Source organism: Bison bison, unplaced genomic scaffold (assembly GCF_000754665.1).
Source record: "Bison bison bison isolate TAMUID 2011002044 unplaced genomic scaffold, Bison_UMD1.0 scf7180017864061, whole genome shotgun sequence".
Taxonomy (NCBI): domain Eukaryota; kingdom Metazoa; phylum Chordata; class Mammalia; order Artiodactyla; family Bovidae; genus Bison; species Bison bison.
The window spans coordinates 3955386-3974257 of record NW_011494633.1 but is presented as its reverse complement, the minus strand read 5'-3'; the positions used below and the strand labels follow the sequence as shown (position 1 = coordinate 3974257).

The 18872-nt window shown below is 37.6% G+C and overlaps 1 protein-coding gene across 8 annotated transcripts in view; it reads right to left on the bottom strand.

The window, feature by feature from the left end:
* WDR76 (WD repeat domain 76) overlaps positions 1–18872 on the bottom strand; it is a 54556-nt gene that overhangs the window by 13312 nt on the left and 22372 nt on the right. For all 8 annotated transcript variants that reach the window (XM_010836170.1, XM_010836167.1, XM_010836169.1 and 5 more), the window contains 5 exons: positions 15643–15769; positions 14190–14291; positions 14059–14102; positions 11483–11636; positions 3738–3896 (listed from right to left, as the gene is read on the bottom strand). In XM_010836170.1, coding sequence (XP_010834472.1) covers positions 3738–3896; positions 11483–11636; positions 14059–14102; positions 14190–14291; positions 15643–15769 — 586 coding nt within the window. The remainder of the gene's footprint in view (positions 1–3737; positions 3897–11482; positions 11637–14058; positions 14103–14189; positions 14292–15642; positions 15770–18872) is intronic.

The window sequence follows — 18872 nt, the reverse complement described above, 5'->3', positions numbered from 1 at the left end:
TGATGATGTTAAAGTGATGCACTCAATATGTCAGCAAATTTGGAAAATACGTCAGCAGTGACCACAGGACTGGAAAAGGTTAGTTTTCATTCCAACCCCAAAGAAGGGCAATGACAAAGAATGTTCAGACTACTGTACAATTGCACTCATTTCACATGCTAGTAAAGTTATGCTCAAAATCCTTCAAGCTAGGCTTCACCAGTATATGAATAGAGAACTTTCAGATGTACAAGCTGGGTTTAGAAAAGGCAGAGGAACCAGAAATGCAATTGCCAACATTCACTGGATGATGGAGAAAGCAAGAGAATTCCAAAAAACAACTACTTCTGTTTCACTTACCACACTGAAGTCTTTGACTGTTTGGATCACAACAAACTATGGAAAATTCTTAAAAAGATGGTTTCTCTCCTGAGAAACCTGTATGACGGTCAAGAAGCAACAGTAAGAACCGGACATGTAACAATGGACTGGTTCCAAATTGGGAAAGGAGTACATCAAGGATATGTATTGTTACCCTGCTTATTTAACTTATATGCAGAGTACATCATGTGAAATGCCACACTGGATGAAGCACAAGCTGGAATCAAGATTGCCAGGAGAAATATCAACAACCTCAGATATGCAGATAATACCACTCTAATGGCAGAAAGTAAAAAGGAACTAAAGAGCCTCGTGATGAGGCTGAAAGAGGAGAGTGAAAAAGCTAGCCTGAAACTCAACATTCAAAACTAAAATCATGGCATCCGGTCCTATCACTTCATGGCAAGTAGAAGGGGAAAAGTGGAAGTAGTGACATATTTTATTTACTTGGCCTCCAAAATCACTGTAGACGATGACAGCAGCCATGAATTTAAAAGACGCTTGCTCCTTGGAAGAAAAGCTATGACAAACCTAGACAGCACATTAAAAAGCAGAGACATCATTTGGCCAACAAAGATCTGTATGGTCAAAGATATGGTTTTTCCAATAATCATGTACAAATGTGAGAGCTGGACCCTAAAGAAGACTGAGTACTGAAGAATTGATGCTTTCAAACTGTGATACTGGAGAAGACTTTTGGGAATCCCTTAGACTGCAAGGAGATCAAATTAGTGAATCCAAAAGGAAATCAACCCTGTATATAGTCATTGGAAGAACGGATGCTGAAGCAGAAGCTCCAATATTTTGGCCATTTGATGCAAAGAGATGACTCACTGGAAAAGATCCTGATTCTGGGAAAGGCTGAAGGGTGGACAGGGTGGACTGCAAAGAGATCAAACCAGTCCCTCCTAAAGGAAATCAGTCCTGAATATTCATTGGAAGGACTGATGCTGAAGCTCAAGCTCCAACACTTTGGCCACCTGATGTGAAGAACGGACTCACTGGAAAAGACCCTGATGCTAGGAAAGATCAAAGGCGGGAGGAGAAGGGGATGACAGAGGATGAGATGGTTGGATGGCATCACTGACTCAATGGACATGAGTCTGAGTAAGTTCCAGGAGTTGGTGATGGACAGGGAAGCCTGGCGTGCTGCAGTCCATGGGGTCGCAAAGAGTTGGACACAACTGAGCAACTGAACTGAACTATTACTCACTTAATACCATTGTATCATGATTGATCAACAGAAAAATAATAGAATTCTCTATCACCAAAGCTACCATTTAATAAGAAAACCTATAATCACTTTTTAAAATCCAGATGCATATCAGAATTACAAATGCCTAGGTACTGCTTTTTTTGTCCAAAGCTCCAGATATGTTTCTAATGAGCAGCCATGTTTAAAACCAACCAGACTAGATGATGATCTTTTACTTTCATCTAGTTTGTTTCATCTTTTCTTCATACTCAGTGCTCCATTTCATTCAGTTTAGGTTTTCCAATTTCTCCATCTATATTTTTTTATGCTCTCTCTCAAGCCTTTATCAAGCACAGCAGAAAAACTTTTGTATACATATATATATGTTATGCATAATATATGTATTTTAGAAAACTTATGAATTTTCACCTAACTAAAAAATTTATGACATTTTGATTCCACTTGTTTGACTTAGTATGAAGAGAATGCTAGATTTCTAATTTTAAAAAAATAGATGCAACAAGTAACAAAGGTTTACTGTATAGCACAGGGACCTATAGTCAATATTTTTTAAGAACCTATAATGGAAAATAATCTGAAAAATAATATGTATAACTGAATCACCTTGCTGTGCACCTGAAACATTGTAAGTCAACTCTACTTCAATAAATACATGTATTAAGAAAAACTCATATAAGTAATTATGAATAATCTGTACACAGAACATTAGAATAATTACAAAGACATCAGAATGTGTTAATTTTGAGTACTGGCTTACATAAAAAATTAAGGCATACATAAAATTAGATCAATTAAATTAGTATTTATGACAATAAACCATAAGTGATGATATCATGTTTTCTTGTTTCACACATAAAATTGCCCTTATACTGAGGATGTCTTAAAAACTCCAAAAGTTTCATTCAAAATAAGTTAAAGGGTAGAAACCTACATCTAAACCATCCTAAACTTCATAAAGATTAAAATTCACATTGAAAAAGGGTTTAATTTATAAGAATTCTCTTAATGAGGAAATCTAATATGGTTAATGAGCAAATGTGAAAGCTCACTTGAAATGACATGTTTGTTGTAAGCATTAAGTAGCAGATATTTAAGTAGGAGACCAAATGTAATCACTGGGATCAAATACTGTGAGGATTCCTCAGGCCTTTGGAAGCTTCTGGTCTACCCAACCAGAGATCAAATGGATTAGAAAACCTTCAAGGGGTAAAGGCTATTTATCTTGGTAGAGTATCTTTCAGCAGATGGATAGTCACAAGTATGAGCCTAACATCTTTCAACTATTCTTAAACAGACTTCAACTTAATCTGACCTCATAGACGCTAGATTAGCCCAGGAAAAGACCTTATCCTCAACAGGTGGTTATGAATAAACCTGGCCTAAGATATTCTGAACGAAATTGCCTGGGTGTCCATTTCTTGCCAGAGTACAATTTTATCACATCCAATTGCAGTATTTCATTCTAACTTCACCAGATAAAAATAGCTGAGCTAATCTATTATCAGATATATATATGGCATGTAGGCCTGATAAATCTTAGCTAGAAGACAAAAAAAACAAATTTTATAGTTTCTGTGATACATTAAGTGAGTTAATGTAGACTTGCCATATGTTTTAGATATAATGTGCTATAGTACTATTTGTTATGTGATGAATTTCTCTATAGTCTTTTCTGTCACATCTAAGAATCAGCCTCACAAAATTCATATCTGCAAAGGCTAGAAATAATAAACAAAAATATAATAATATTCTAATATTTTTCCTGAATAAAAGACAAGTTTTAAGCCTTAAAACAGAAGAATAGGTTATTGTCTTTAAAAGATTTTTGCAAAAATAAAAAATAAGAGCAAAAATCTCTCATGTGCCAGGCTCTGTTTTAAGTACTTTATCTACATTAACTCACTTAATCCTCGTGACAGTCCTGTAAGGTAAATATTATTACTGTTTCATTTCAAAACTAAGGAAACTGAGACACAAAGAGGTAAAGGAACTTGCCAAGGTCACACAAAGAGTACCAGATGGGATATGAATTTAGGCAGAATAGTTCTAAAGTCCCTGTTCCATCCCATCTCATCCAGTCTGATGGTATAATAATCATTCATGTGGCATAAAGAATCTAGAATATCATCTAAGGTCAATAAGTAAACACATTAACATTTACCTCTTCAAAAACAGCCCTGGAAAAGTCCCCACAGCGTAATGTGCCATCATAGCTCAGTGACAGCAGGTGAGCCGGATTGGCAGGTGAGAAGTAAAGACAGCTGACCGGCTGACTGTGGGGCTGAAAAAGATAAACTCCATCCTCTTTAGGTTGGTGAGTCTGGAAGAGAGTTAGGGGTAGGGAGAGAGAGACAAAAACTGGTGAGAAACAGTAATATATTCTATGTCATTAAGTCATTAAAATATTTTGTCTGTATTATATTCAGTCTTTTCTCAGTCTATTAGATACCCAACCTCCCAATTAGAAAGTCAGAACTAGAAACTTTAGACTCTAAGCTATTTTCCTAATTTTCAATCCAACAGAATTAAGTCTCATTTATTTTAAGTTTCCAGTTTTTTACCACTAGACAACTAGTTTTTCATAATGCAGAGGGGAAATAATTACTGCTTATTCTGACTTCATTTCATGAAATCCTCAGGAAATGTGAGATTTACTTTTTATTGCACACACAGGATAGTTCCTTCCTACTAAAATACATCAACATTACTTCTACTTTGCTTGCTAAGTATGCTTCTCTATGAGTATATCATCCTGAGCACAATTTTCGTAAGTTGTTTGGTTCTGGCCCAAAATGATAGTTTTTAAAATATTTTATCCCCTAAATACTCTGGCCACCTGATGCGAAGAGCTGGCTCACTGGAAAAGACCCTGATGCTGGAAAAGATTGAGGGAAAGAGGAGAAGGGGGTGGCAGAGTGAGGGCAAGAGGAGAAGGGGGCGGCAGAAGATAAGATGGTTAGATAGCATCACTGACTCAATGGACGTGAGTTTGAGCAAACTCCAGGAGATATTGAAGGACAGGGATGCCTGGCATGTTGCAGTCCATGGAATCACAAAGAGTTAGACACGACTTAGCAACTGGAAAAAAAAAAAAAACAAATCCCCTAAATACCCCATGAAAAATGCATGTATTTGAATTTCTGTAGTAATATTACTGCTTCTAAAGATTATCCTCTCACTACTGGATTATCAACTCTGAAATCATCATGTTTCGAATTTCCACACTATATTCCTATACCACATGTTATACTATGAACCAACAACTATCATCTCCAAATCTAGCCTGGTCTGCTCTGAAATACTCAAGCACTGTTTTTGTCTTTTTTATTTAAGTTTTTAAAGAGAAAAAAATTTTAAAGGAAAGAAAGAAAAATTCCTTTTAAAAAAAGGAAAAAAATTACAACCACACATACTCCTCCTCTTACCCAGAGTTAACCACTGTTAACACTTTGGCATATTTGTCCACAGCATATATTTTTTAGAAAAACAATACGCTCCAGACAAAAGTTCTGAAAAATCATTCAAAACCCAAAATTGACCAAAATTATCACTGAAATATTGAGCAATCATTATAGATGTCTTTACATGTAGTTACTTATATAGACAGAAGGACAGAGAAGATTTTTTGGGGGGTGGGATGGGGAAGGCCACTTTTAATAGTATTAAATTTAACTATACTTTAAAATAATAAAAGAAAAGCAAGCTGAAGGAATTTTTGAATTTCAAGTATTTCTTTACAAGAGTTATCTAAGAAGGAAACAGTATAAAGCATAAAGCCCTTACAGTCATTAAGCTTTATTTTTAAATTTAACTATGGATGTCTCAATTTTAAATTTCTATTGATTGAGGACACTATTTCCTCCCACCCTCCAATCTCCCCTTTTTCCATCTCTATATTTAATTTTGTCCAGTTTAACAACATTCATATCTAGTTCTGTAACCATAATTCATATTGCTGTTTAATATTAGTTCTTCATTTAAATGGATTCAATACTCAACCATTGATTCTTCTGTCAAGCTTCTTCACTTGTGAATTCTTAATTTTGACTTACTTTTAACTGGCTGAGATTTTCTATCAAGCAGTTTTTTCCAGATGAACTCATAGGTCTTGAATTTCTTGAGTTTTTTCACATGTGAAAATACCTACCTGCTGCCTTTACATAAGAATAATATCTTGGGCTACCTATGTATTCCAGGCCACACTTCCTTCCCTCAGAACTTTGTAGACATTACATAAAATGTTGTAGAAAACTGAGGCAAGCCTGGCTTCTCCCCTTGAATATAATTTGTTTTTCCTACCTGAAGAATTCTTTGTCCTTTAAGCTCCAAAGTTTCCGAGAACATTTCATACATTTTCAAATGTGCCAATCCAATTCTGGCTTTTCCCTTAAGACTTTTTTCATCTGTATTTAAGATAATCTCAAATCTTTCCTTTAATATCAGTAATTTTATTTTCAGCAATGTTTATTCTGTTCCTTCTAATTTATTAGTTTCACTGATTTTCAATTTGTTTCCTTAGTTTTGCTGTCTCCTTCATTCCGTTGTTTGTTATCTTATCTTTGAGCCTTATTTTACCAAAATTAATGCTGTTATTAACTTGCTCCACAGCATCACTGTCCAAAAGAACTTTCTGAGATGACAAAAATGATATATGTGTTCACTGTCCAATATGGTATCCACTATTCATGTGTGGCTATTAAGCACTTGAAATGTGCCTGGTAGAACTGAAGAACTGAATTTTCTATTTTAATTACTTTAAAAATAAACACAGGTAACCTTGCTTTTCAAAAGTTTGCTTTGTGCTTTATACCACTTCGCTCTTACAAAACACCTATGTTAACAACTATTTTCGCTAACTGAAGGGAATCCAAAAAGGATTTTCGTTTTTATGAGAAAAGGTGAAAAATGAAAATAGTATTCAGCATTTGTTTTGCAGGAAGCTGTTACAGAGGCAGCGCACCCCAAGCAGCAAGAGTGGCACCACCAAGCTCTGTCCCAGGGAACTTACACTCAGGATCTCAGCATGAAGCCGCTCTTAGCTCTGAACTGTGTCTGACAGCATCTGTACCTTATCTTGATTTATTCTGTGCATTTATTAGCAAGACACCTTAAGGTAATTGCTTCTTGCATTACACCATTTGAGCTTACAAACTGTTTCATAGTAATACTCTACTGTTGGATAAGGTGGAGAAGGAAATGGCAACCCACTCCAGTATTCTTGCCTGGAAAATCCCATGGAAGGAGGAAGCTGGTAGGCTACAGTCCATGGGGTCACAAAGAGTCGGACACGACTGAGTAACTTCACTTTCACTCTGGATAAGGAGGGAAACCTGCAGTTCAAATTTCATTTCAGTCCGAAAATACCAAGTTAGGTGTACATCTAACAACTTCAAACCAAAATGAGTCCAGGACCAGTTTGTTTTGCGCCTAGAAATGACCGTCTGTACACACTGGATTGGATATGAAAACTGAAAGTACAAGTACCAGTAAAGACGATTACAGTAATCCCAAAAAAGAAAATGGAGCCCTCACTAATCTGCTGTTAGCCAGGACAGGAAAGAGAGGGCAAAATCATTAAAGGGTTTTACTAGACATAAGGAATGAAGGGACAACCTAACTCTTCCATGCTTCCTCTTGCTTTTAGGATAAAAAGCAAAATTCTCAACAAAATGTATAAAGGTATACATCTGACCTCTTCCCACCTCTGTATTCCCCCTACTCCACTCATCCCCTCCATCTATGCCTTTGCTGTCCATGCTCCAGCCACACAGGCATTTTTTCAGGTCTTTGAATGTATCAAGCCGGCACCCTACTGCCTAAGGTCCTTAACATGCTGTTCCCTCTTGCCTGAAATGCTCTTTTCCCTTTCTTTGCTTGGTTTATTCCTACTTAGCTTTCAAATCTCAACTCAATTCTCCCTTCTTCAGGGAAGCCTTCCCTGATCCTCCAAATTAGGCCAGTCTACCTGTTACGTGATAATACCACTCTTCCTTCACTCCATTAATCAGAGTATATAATCCACTCCACTTATCAAACATATAATTACTTCATTCATGCTGCTTTTGCCACTAAATTCCAAACCCTATGAGAACATGGACAGTCTTTCCTCACAAATATGGCTGGGGCATCATTAGAAGAGTACTTAACACAAAACACTCAGTTAGTGTGGAATGAATGAATGGGTACACGGGTGACCAAATGAATGACAACACAACTTTTGACCCTAGGCGAGACTAGGAATCTTATGAAAAGTTAAGTGGAAAGCTGAGGGCGTACCAAGGCAATTCAATGCAGCAAAGGAGTCTTTTCAACAGTGCTGGGACAACTGGATATACACATATGAAAAGAGGAACCGGGGCCCTTACCTCAGAGCATATACAAAAACAATTCAAAGATTATAAAAATAATACTAACTCAAGGTGGATCAGTGAACTAAGTGTGAAAGCTTAAACTATAAAAATATTTAGAAAAGTACATAGGAGAAAAACTTCCTGACTTTGGGCTACATGGATTTCTTAGATGACACCAAAAACACAATCCATTAAAAATTTGATACATTGGACCTCATCAAAACTCAAAACTTTGCACTTCAATAGCATTAAGAAAATGAAAAGACAAGGAGAAATATTTGTAAATCAAGTACCTGATAAGGATTCGCATCTAGAGTATACAAGGAACTCTTAACAACTCAATAAGAAAACAAAAAATCCAATTAAAAAAATTGACAAAAGATGTGAATAGACATTTCACCAAAGACATCCAAATGGCAGGATAAGAGCCTCAACATCATTATTCATTAGACAAATGCAAATCAAAACCACAGGGAGATAAAACTTCACTAGGAAAATACACCCACTTGAAAGACTATAATCAGAAAGACAGACAATAATAAATGTTGGTGAGCATGGAGAACCCGCATACATTGCTGGTGGGAACAGAAGATGGTGCAAACTCTTTGGAAAGCAGTTTGGCAGTTCCTCAAATGTTAACCAGTTTCCATATGACCTAGCAATTCTATTCCCAGGGACCCACTCAAAAGAAATGAAAACACATTTCCACACAAAAATGTGTACACAAATATTTAAAATCAAATTATTCAGAACAGCCAGGAAGTGGAAACAACCCAAATGTCTACCGAGTAATAAATGCATAAACAAAATGTTGTATAATCAAACAAGGAAATACTATTCAACAATAAAAGACAGAGGTGCTGATAGATTAGCATCTATGAGCATGTTATAGTAACACAGATACACCTTAAAACCATACTAAAAGAAAAACACCAACATAAAAGACCATGTATTCTATGATTCTACTTATATGAAATTTACCTAAAAAAATGCAAATTTGTAGAGATTTGCCCAGGGATAAGGGTAGAAACAGGGATTAAATGTAAATAGCCATGAGGAATCTTACAAGAATGATGAAAATGTTCTAAAATGGAATTATGATGATAGTTACACAACTCAATAAACTTACTAAAAATCATTAAATTGTACATTTTAAATGTGTGGATTTTATAAAATATGAATTATACCTCAACAAAACTAATTTAAAAACAAAAACTAGGGGAGGACTCCCCTGGCTGTCCAGTGGCTAAGATGCCCCACTCCCTGTGCAGGGTGGTCAGTTTGTTCCCTGGTCAGGAAACCAGATTCCACATGCCAAAACTATGAGTTCACATGTTTCAACTAAAGATCCCGCGTTCCGCAGCTAAGAGCAAAGAACCCATGTGCCACAACTAAGACTCAGCACAGTTAAATAATAAAAATAAATATTAAAAAAAAAAAAAACCTAAGGAAGTTGGGGAGTGAGAACAGGATAGCTAAGACAATGGCTTTAGACTTGCTCAGTCTGTTGAGATAACCAGGTGTCCTGAAGAACTAGAAAGTTGATAAAAACATTGGACTGCAGACATCCAGTAAAAAAGATTTTTGGAGATCAGAAAAGACATGACAAATGGACTGTTCTACATGTCTTCAACTCTGTGCTATATATCAACATGCACCCTGAAAAGATACTCACTTGACTATGCTAATTCTGTTTTTCCTTTTCTAAGTTCAACAAATAGTCTATCCACAGTTTTCATTTCTTCTTCTACTTCATTTTTTTAATTTTTGTTTTATTTATTTTTGGCTGCACTGGGTCTTCATTGCTGCATGCGGGTTTCCCTACTACAGTGAGTGGGGGATACTCTTGCTTGGGATGCTCAAGCTTCTTATCGCGGTGGCTTCTCTTGTTGCAGAGCACAGGCTCTAGGCACTCAGGCTTCGGTAGTTCTGGCTCACAGCCTTAGTTGCTCCACAGCATGTGGACTCTTCTGGAACAGGGATTGAACCCGTGTTCCCTGCGTTCACACGCAGATTCTCATCCACTGCACCACCTGGGAAGTCCCCAACCCCATACTTTTTTAATCTCCTATAAGTCTCTGTTCCTTCCTTACCTTACTGTTGAAGCTGTTCTCTCAACTCACTAATCATACCCTATGTCGAAACTAACATCCCTTTTTTCTGTTCCCATTCTTTTTGGTGGTCGTTTAGTCACTAAGTCATGTCCAACTCTTGTGACCCCATGGACTACAGCCCTCCAGGCTCCTCTGTCCATGGGATTCTCCAGGCAAGAATACTGGAGTGGGTTGCCATTTCCTTTGCCAGGGCATCTTTCCAACCCAGGAATCAAACCTGTGTCTCCTGCATTGCAGGTGGATTCTTTACCAACTGATCTACAAGTGAAGCCACCCATTCTTCTTAACTCCTCTGGAAAAAAGCCCTGTCAGACTCTCATGCTTGAAATTCATCTCTTAGCTTATACAATCTTATACTATTTCTGGTCCTCGTCCTACTTCCCTGCTTCTGTTTTCTTTACCAAATCCTTTCGCCTCCTACCCCTACTAACGTCTTATCAAAATAAGCAAGAACCTATGCACTCAAAATAAAAGAGAACTTGGTTGTTATTTCTTCTCTTCTCACAAAATTCATTTTATTTATTAACCCCAACCCTCGACAAATTAACCCCAACCCTCAACAAGTCACAATGGCTTCTCCGTCTCCATTAACTGTCCTTAAGGCATTTTTCATGTCTTTGTTCTACTTCCCCAATTAGAAAATAAATTCAGGGCTTCCCAGGTGGCTCAGTGGTCTGCCAATGCAGGAGACATGAGTTCAATCTCTGATCCGGAAAGATCCCATATGCTGCAGAGCAACTAAGCCAGTGTACCACAACTCCTGAGCCTGTGCTCTAGAGCCCAGGAGCCACAACTACTGAGCCCATGTGCCACAGATACTGAAACCTGAGCGCCCTGGGGCCCATGCTCTGCAACAAGGCGAGCCACCGAAATAGGAAGCCTGAGCACCACAGCTAGAGAGCAGCCCCAGCTCACCGAGACTAGAGAAAAGGCCAGATAGCAACAAAGACCCAGCAAAGCCAAAAATAAATAAATACATAAATTCAGAGAATATTAACTTGACTTTATTCAATTTTGTAACCACTAAAAGCAATCAATGCATTATTATATATGCAATGAACGAAATTTAATATCAGTTTCTGACTCATCAAAAACGACTAGGATCATCCTAAGATCATCCCTGGGAAGATATTTTGATCCAGTTTGAAAATTATATTTTAAACATAATTAGAAAACTAAGAACTTGCTATGATCTTTTCATATATACATTTAAAGCTGTAATAAAGTTTCCTGGCAGGCATTTATGCCCAGATGACTAATGATATTCAAGCTAAAAATGTTAGAAGTTTTATAAAGTAAATTTAAATTCCTCTAAGTTTCTAAAATTTGAAATCACAAAGCACAAAACTATATACCTCAAGTAACACATGGCTCTAGGCTAGTCTTCCGCAGACTATTTCCTTTAGTCGAATTTCAGTACCTTCAAAAAATTAATAACTTACCACATCCCAAAGTCCAACTTGCCCAGATTTGGCCCCAGCTGCCACCAAAGTTCTCATTTCCGATGGGTGGATGGCCATTGAGGAAATTGAGCCTCTGGTAACTTTACAGACAGTATCTTCACTAATGACCATGCCATTTAAATGGACTTTGTAGCTGAGAACATTAAAAAGTTAAACTTAAATAAAACCAAACTCAATGGTCAAAACAATAAAAGGTGATTCAAAAAAGAAAAGTAACAATAAATGTGGGAAAATATTCAACTTCCTGGCAACAAAGGAAATCAAATTAAACAGCAGAGTACTATTTTTCACTCATAAAAGTTAATAGGCTATAGTTAAACATTCATATATACTAAACATTCATATATACTAACAGCAGAGTAAATTCATATAAGATTTTCAGAAATTAAAAAAAAAAAAGATTTTGGAAAACAATTTGGCATGTCCTAAAGGGGAACCCAGATAACCACAATGGTGTGATCACTCACCTACAGCGAGATATGCTGAAATACGAAGTCAAGTGGGCCTTAGGAAGCATCATTACAAAATTAGTGGAGGTGATGGAATTCCAGTTGAGCTATTTCAAATCCTAAATGATGATGCTGTGAAAGTGCTGCACTCAATGCCAGCAAATTTGGAAAACTGAGCAGTGGCCACAGGACTGGAAAAGGTCAGTTTTCATTCCAATCCCAAAGAAAGGCCATGTCAAAGAATGCTCAAACTACCACACAATTGCATTCATCTCACACACTAGTAAAGTAATGTTCAAATTTCTCCAAGCCAGGCTTCAGCAATACGTGAATCGTGAACTTCCAGATTTTCAAGCTGATTTTAGAAAAGGCAGAGGAACCAGCGATCAAATTGCCAACATCCGTTGGATCATCAAAAAAGCGAGACAATACCAGAAAAACATCTAATTCTGCTTTACTGACTATGCCAAAGCCTTTGACTGTGTGTATCACAACAAACTGTGGAAAATTCTGAAAGAGATGGGAATACCAGACCACCTGACCTGTCTCTTTAGAAACCTGTATGCAGGTCAGGAAGCAACAGTTAGAACTGGACATGGAACAACAGACTGGTTCCAAATAGGAAAAGGAGTATGTCAAGGGTGTATATTGTCACCCTGCTCATTTAACTTAAATGCAGAGTACATCATGCAAAATGCTGCACTGGAGGAAGCACAAGCTGGAATCAAGATTACTGGGAAAAATATTAATAACCTCATATACGCAGATGACACCACCCTTATGGCAGAAAGTGAAGAAGAACTAAAGAGCCTCTTGATGAAAGTGAAAGAGGACAGTGAAAAAGTTGGCTTAAAGCTCAACATTCAGAAAACAAAGATCATGGTATCTGGTCCCATCACTTCATGGCAAATAGATGGGGAAACAGTGGAAACAGTGTCAGACTTTATTTTGGGGGGCTCCAAAATCACTGCAGATGGTGACCACAGCCATGAAATTAAAAGACACTTACTCCTTGGAAGGAAAGTCATAACCAACCTAGATAGTGTATCAAAAAGCAGAGACATTACTTTGCCAGCAAAGGTCCGTCTAGTCAAGGCTATGGTTTTTCCATTGGTCATGTATGGATGTGAGAGTTGGACTATAAAGAAAGCTGAGCACCGAAGAACTGATGCATTTGAACTGTGGTGTTGGAGAAGACTCTTAAGAGTCCCTTGGACTGCAAGAAGATCCAACCAGTCTATCCTAAAGGAGATCAATCCTGAGTGTTCATTGGAAGGACTGATGTTGAAGCTGAAACTCCAATACTTTGGTCACCTGATGCAAAGAGGCTGATTCGTTTGAAAAGACCCTGATCCTGGGAAAGATTGAAGGCAGGAGGAGAAGGGGACGGCAGAAGATGAGATGTTTGGATGGCATCACCGACTCAATGGACATGAGTTTGGGTAAACTCTGGGAGTTGGTGATGGACAGGGAGGCCTGGAGTGCTGTGGTCCATGGGGTCGCAAAGAGTTGGACACAACTGAGCGACTGACCTGAACTGAAAGGCTATAAAAACATCCACAATGTCTGACCTCACTTCTGGAATCTATCCTAAGGAAATAATCCACTATCACAATATAAACTTCAACAGATACACAAACACACAACACTCAAAACTAAACAGAAAACAACTCCAAATATCAAGAGGTTAAGCAAATTTCATCTACTGAATGAAATATTACTTAATTATTCCATAAATTTAAAGACTCTAGTAACATCCAACCACAATGTTAATGGAAAAGCATAATGCAAAACTGTACATATATTAAAACATAATGAAGCAAAAATGTATGTAATTATACTCGTTTATTAAACACTGAATAAATACATATTACGCGCCCTGTACTTTTCTGGTTACTGAGATAAAATCCATGCATTCATGAAGCTTGTGTCCCAGTGGTTTTGTATATAGCAATATGTGAAAGGAAATACACAAAATCTTGTTAGGGTAGAAACATGATGGATAATTCTTTTCACCTCATTTTCAAATTCCCTCTAATGGTATATAGTCTTTATAATTTAAAGATCTCAGGAAATGTAAAACAAAAGCAAGGGATTTTAACTCACCTTTTAATGCTAGATAATTCCTTCTCAGTGTTTTTACTTCTTGTCTGAAACAACGAGCGAAACGAAAGTACTAAATTAACATATGCACTGAAATTTGCTTAAACGCTTGGGTTTACCCTCCCAAGTGATACCTTGCTCATTTCTGCCCAAGTCTGCAAAAATCCTTTAAATAGTGCATTGTCATCATCTTGATTTTCAGGAGTCATTTCTAAAGGCCCAGGAGGTATCAAAGGCTGTTATAAAAAGTAAGAAGAAACAAAAACTTGGTTGTCACTCTGCCTTAGAATTCAAGCTTAAGGTTTCTCTTTACTTTCAACATCTACAACAGGGGTGCCATATAGTTAGCAATCAAAAACAGCTGTTCAATGAATGAATGCCAAGTATCCTGTAAAGTAAAAACATGTATTATCTCATTTAATTCCCTTAATAATCCAGTGAATGAGATACCACATTTCAAAAACAGTGGAATGAAACAGAGAAGTTAATTTATCCAAAGTTACACTGCCTATAAACAGAGTTGCTAGGAATTGATTCAGATCAGTTCAATTTCATTACTCAAAAGTTATTACTCTGTATCACTTTTTTATATCAAGGATTATAACCCACAAGTCATGAAATCATTTTAATATGTTATAACCAACACTGTGTTTTATTGAATGAGAAAAGAATAGACCAGAAAATTCAAAAGTACATCATATGTAGTAAGGGTTAAGCATCATTTCACAAAAGGTTTGTTTCAGTTTTGTCTGTGTGTGCACGCACACACACGCACGTGGAGTGGATTCAATGTAAATTATTTCTTATCATGGATGCATAGAGGCTTCAAAAAATGAGCTACTCTCTCTGTAGCAACTTAATTTTCAATTGGCTCTCAAAGCACCAGGCTAATGAGTACTATCTTCCAAGTTATAACTAAGCACTTAGATGTAAAGTATTAAAAACAGTAGACGCTCCTGAATAAAAAATAATCTTACTCAGACAATAAATTTGGTAAATAAACTCTTTCCACTCACTGACAGCATAAATTAAACCACAGTATAGGACCCCCATCATTATTATCACATATTATTATTAATACTACCATTTATTGCTTACTAAATAATATAATACATTCAATATAATGTAAGGACCTTTATCCCTCATGATACCCCTTGTGAGAGGTTTCTGTTATTGTTGCTATTTTAAAAATAGGGAAACTGAGGCTCGGAATGGCTAAGCAATTTACCCACAATCCGACATAGGTAAGTCTGCAGAAATATATAATCCAGTCTTTCATGAGTTTGAAATCTTACTCATTAAACCATATTAGTTAGTTAGTCCAGTCGCTCAGCTGTGTCCGACTCTTTGCGACCCGACGAACCGCAGCACGTCAGGCCTCCCTGTCCATCACCAACTCCCAGAGTCCGCCCACACCCATGTCCATTGAGTCGGTGATGTCATCCAACCATATTAAACCATATAACAGCCAAGTATTAAATTAATGAAGTACAAATTAAACATACTTTACTGACTTTTTACTCTACTTTCAAACACTTCAAATTTTTCAGTATTTTATTAATATATTGTATTTGTACTCTTTCTTACATTTTCATCTACTTCTAATACTGTCTGGATTGGGGCTGCTGGCAATGGGACTCCTGAAGGATCAACTTTTAGTAATCGCATTGACCTTCTACATCCAGTTTCATTTTCTTTTTTCTTGGGTTTCTTCCTAAGGAGTGGAAGGAAAATCATGTTATACTCATAGAAGAGTTATATGTATTTATTACTACCAAGGAGATAACTTCTAGTAATGTATCTCACACATATAGTCAAACATTGCAAAGATATATATACATACCTACATTAATTTTAATTAAAAGTTTGGAAACATGGTAACTGTTCACTATGGGGAGGTAAGGGGTATTAAATTAAGACATATATATCTAGTCAACTATTAAGCAGCCATAAAAAAAAGAATGAAATAGATCTCTATGTGCGACATGAACTCTAAGATATAAGAAGCAAAAGAGAAGGTACAGTATATGTTGAATATGGTTACATTTGCTTTTTTACGAAATATATACATTTGTAACTGGTAAAATTACCAATGGAAGAATATCCATGAAAATATTAACAGTGGATTACTCTAGGAAGAAGGGTGGAGAACTAAGGTCTAAACTTACAAAAAAAAAAAAAGACTTGACTATTTCATTGCATTTGCTTCCATATTGTTTACCTTGTAAAATCATAGATACCCTACTTTTTATTTATTATTTTTTCATTTAAAAAAGTAGTTCAGAGGCTTCCACGGTGACTCAGTGGTGGGGAATACATAAGCCAATGCAGGGACAGAGGTTCAATCCCTGGTTTGGAAGATTCCACCTGCTGTGCAACAATTAAGCCTAGTCCTGCAACTATTAAAGCTCACAGCCTAGAGCCTGTTAACTGCAATTACTGAACTCATGAACCAAGACTACTGAACCCACACACTCCAAAATATGTGCTCTGTAACAAGAGGAAAAAAAAAAAACCTGTGCACAACAAAGACCCAGCACAGCCAATAAATGAATAAATAATAAATAAAATATAAATAAAAAACCTCAGAGAGATAAGATGCAGCAATTATGAAATAAAAACAATGTGCTTTTGGACTTCCCTAGAGGTACAGTGGATAAGAATTCCTCCTGCCAACACAGGGTATATGGGTTGGATGCCTTCTCAAGGGAGATTTCACGCCACAGAGAAACTAAGCCTGTGTGCCACAACTACTGAGCCCACGTGCCGCAACTACTGCAGCCTGCTTGCCAGAAGTCCAGGCTCCACAGCGAGAGAGGCCACCACAAAAAGAAGCGCCCACACCACAGTGAAGAACAGACCCTACCCACAGCAACGAGAGAAAGGCCTGCACTGCAACAAAGACCCAGCACAGCCAAAAGTAAACAAACTAAATAAAATTATGAAACAATAATTATAATCAGCCGAAATTAACTTTAGAAAACAGTTCAGAACTACCCTGGTGATACACTGGTTAAGAATCCGTCTGCCAAAAAAGGGGACACGGGTTCCATCCCTGGTCTCGGAAGATTCAACATGCCATGGAACAACTAAGCCCATGTGCTGTAACTACTGAAGCTCTCGCTCTAGAGCCTGAGAGTTCCAACTACTAAGCCCATGTGCCACAACTACTGAGCCAGCATGACCAAGAGCCCAAATTCTGCAACAACAGAAGCCAATACAATGATAAGATCACGCACCACAACTAGACCCAAAAAAGCCTGGGCAAAGCAACAAACATCCAGCACAGTCACACACACACAGGAATACTGCTGCTGCTGCTAAGTCGCTTCAGTCATGTCCAACTCTGTGTGACCCCATAGACGGCAGCCCACCAGGCTCCCCCGTCCCTGGGATTCTCCAGGCAAGAACACTGGAGTGGGTTGCCATTTCCTTCTCCAATGCATGAAAGTGAAAAGTGAAAGTGAAGACGCTCAGTCGTATCCGACTCTTAGCGACCGCATGGACTACAGCCTACCAGGCCCCTCGGTCCGTGGGATTTTCCAGCCAAGAGTACTGGAGTGGGTTGCCATTGCCTTTTCTGCAAAGGAATACTACTTAGCCATAAAAAAGAACAAAGTTTTGCCATTTGCAGCAACATGACTGAATCTGGAGGGTAGTATGCTTGATGAAATAAATCAGACAAAAAAAGACAAACACTGTATGTTATCACTTACATATGGACTCTAAAATATAAAATGAATGAATATAACAGAAACACACTGACAGATACAGAGAACAAATTAGTGGTTACTGGTAAGGAGAAGGAAGAGAGGAGGGGGAATATAAGGGTACGGGAGTAAGAGGTACAAACTACTTTGTAAAAAATAAGCTATAAGCATATATTTATAGCACAGGAAATATAGCCAATATTTTATAATAACTATAGAGTATAATCTATAAGAATTTTAAATGATGATGTTGTACACCTGAAATTAATACTGTAAATAAATTATACCTCTATTTTTTTAATTAAAAATAAAAATAAATTTTAAAAAAGATATGCAACAGAACAAATAAAAACAAACTCCAGGGTGGTCCACACAAAAACCTACACATATGTTTATAGGAGCTTTGCTCACAACTTGCCAAACTGGGAAGCAACCAAGATATCCTTCAACAAACCAATGGACAGATAAACTGGGGTATCTCCAGACAACAGAAAATTCAGTTCAGTCATTCAGTCAGTGTCTGACTCTTTGCAACCCCATTGACTATAGCATACCAGGCTTCCCTGTCCATTACCAACTACCGGAGCTTGCTCAAACTCACGTCCATCGAGTCAGTGATGCCATCCAACTATCTCATTCTCTGTTGTCCCCTTTTCCTCCCGCCTTCAATCTTTCCCAGCATCAGGATCTTTTCCAGTGAGTCAGTTCTTCGCATCAGGTGGCCAAAGTATTGGAGTTTCCGCGTCACCAACGGTCCTTCCAATGAATAGCCAGGGTTGATTTCCTTTAGGATTGACTGGTTTAATCTCCTTGCTGTCCAAGGGACTCTCAAGAGTCTTCTCCAATATCACATTTCAAAAGCATCAACTCTTCGGCGCTCAGCTTTCTTCACAGTCCAACTCTCACATCCATACAGTTCAGTTCAGTCGCTCAGTCGTGTCCAACTCTTTGCGACCCCATGAATCACAGCACACCAGGCCTCCCTGTCCATCACCAACTCCCAGAGTTCACTCAAACTCACGCCCTTTGAGTCGGTGATGCCATCCAGCCATCTCATCCTCTGTCGTCCCCTTCTCCTCCTGCCCCCAATCCCTCCTAGTATCAGGT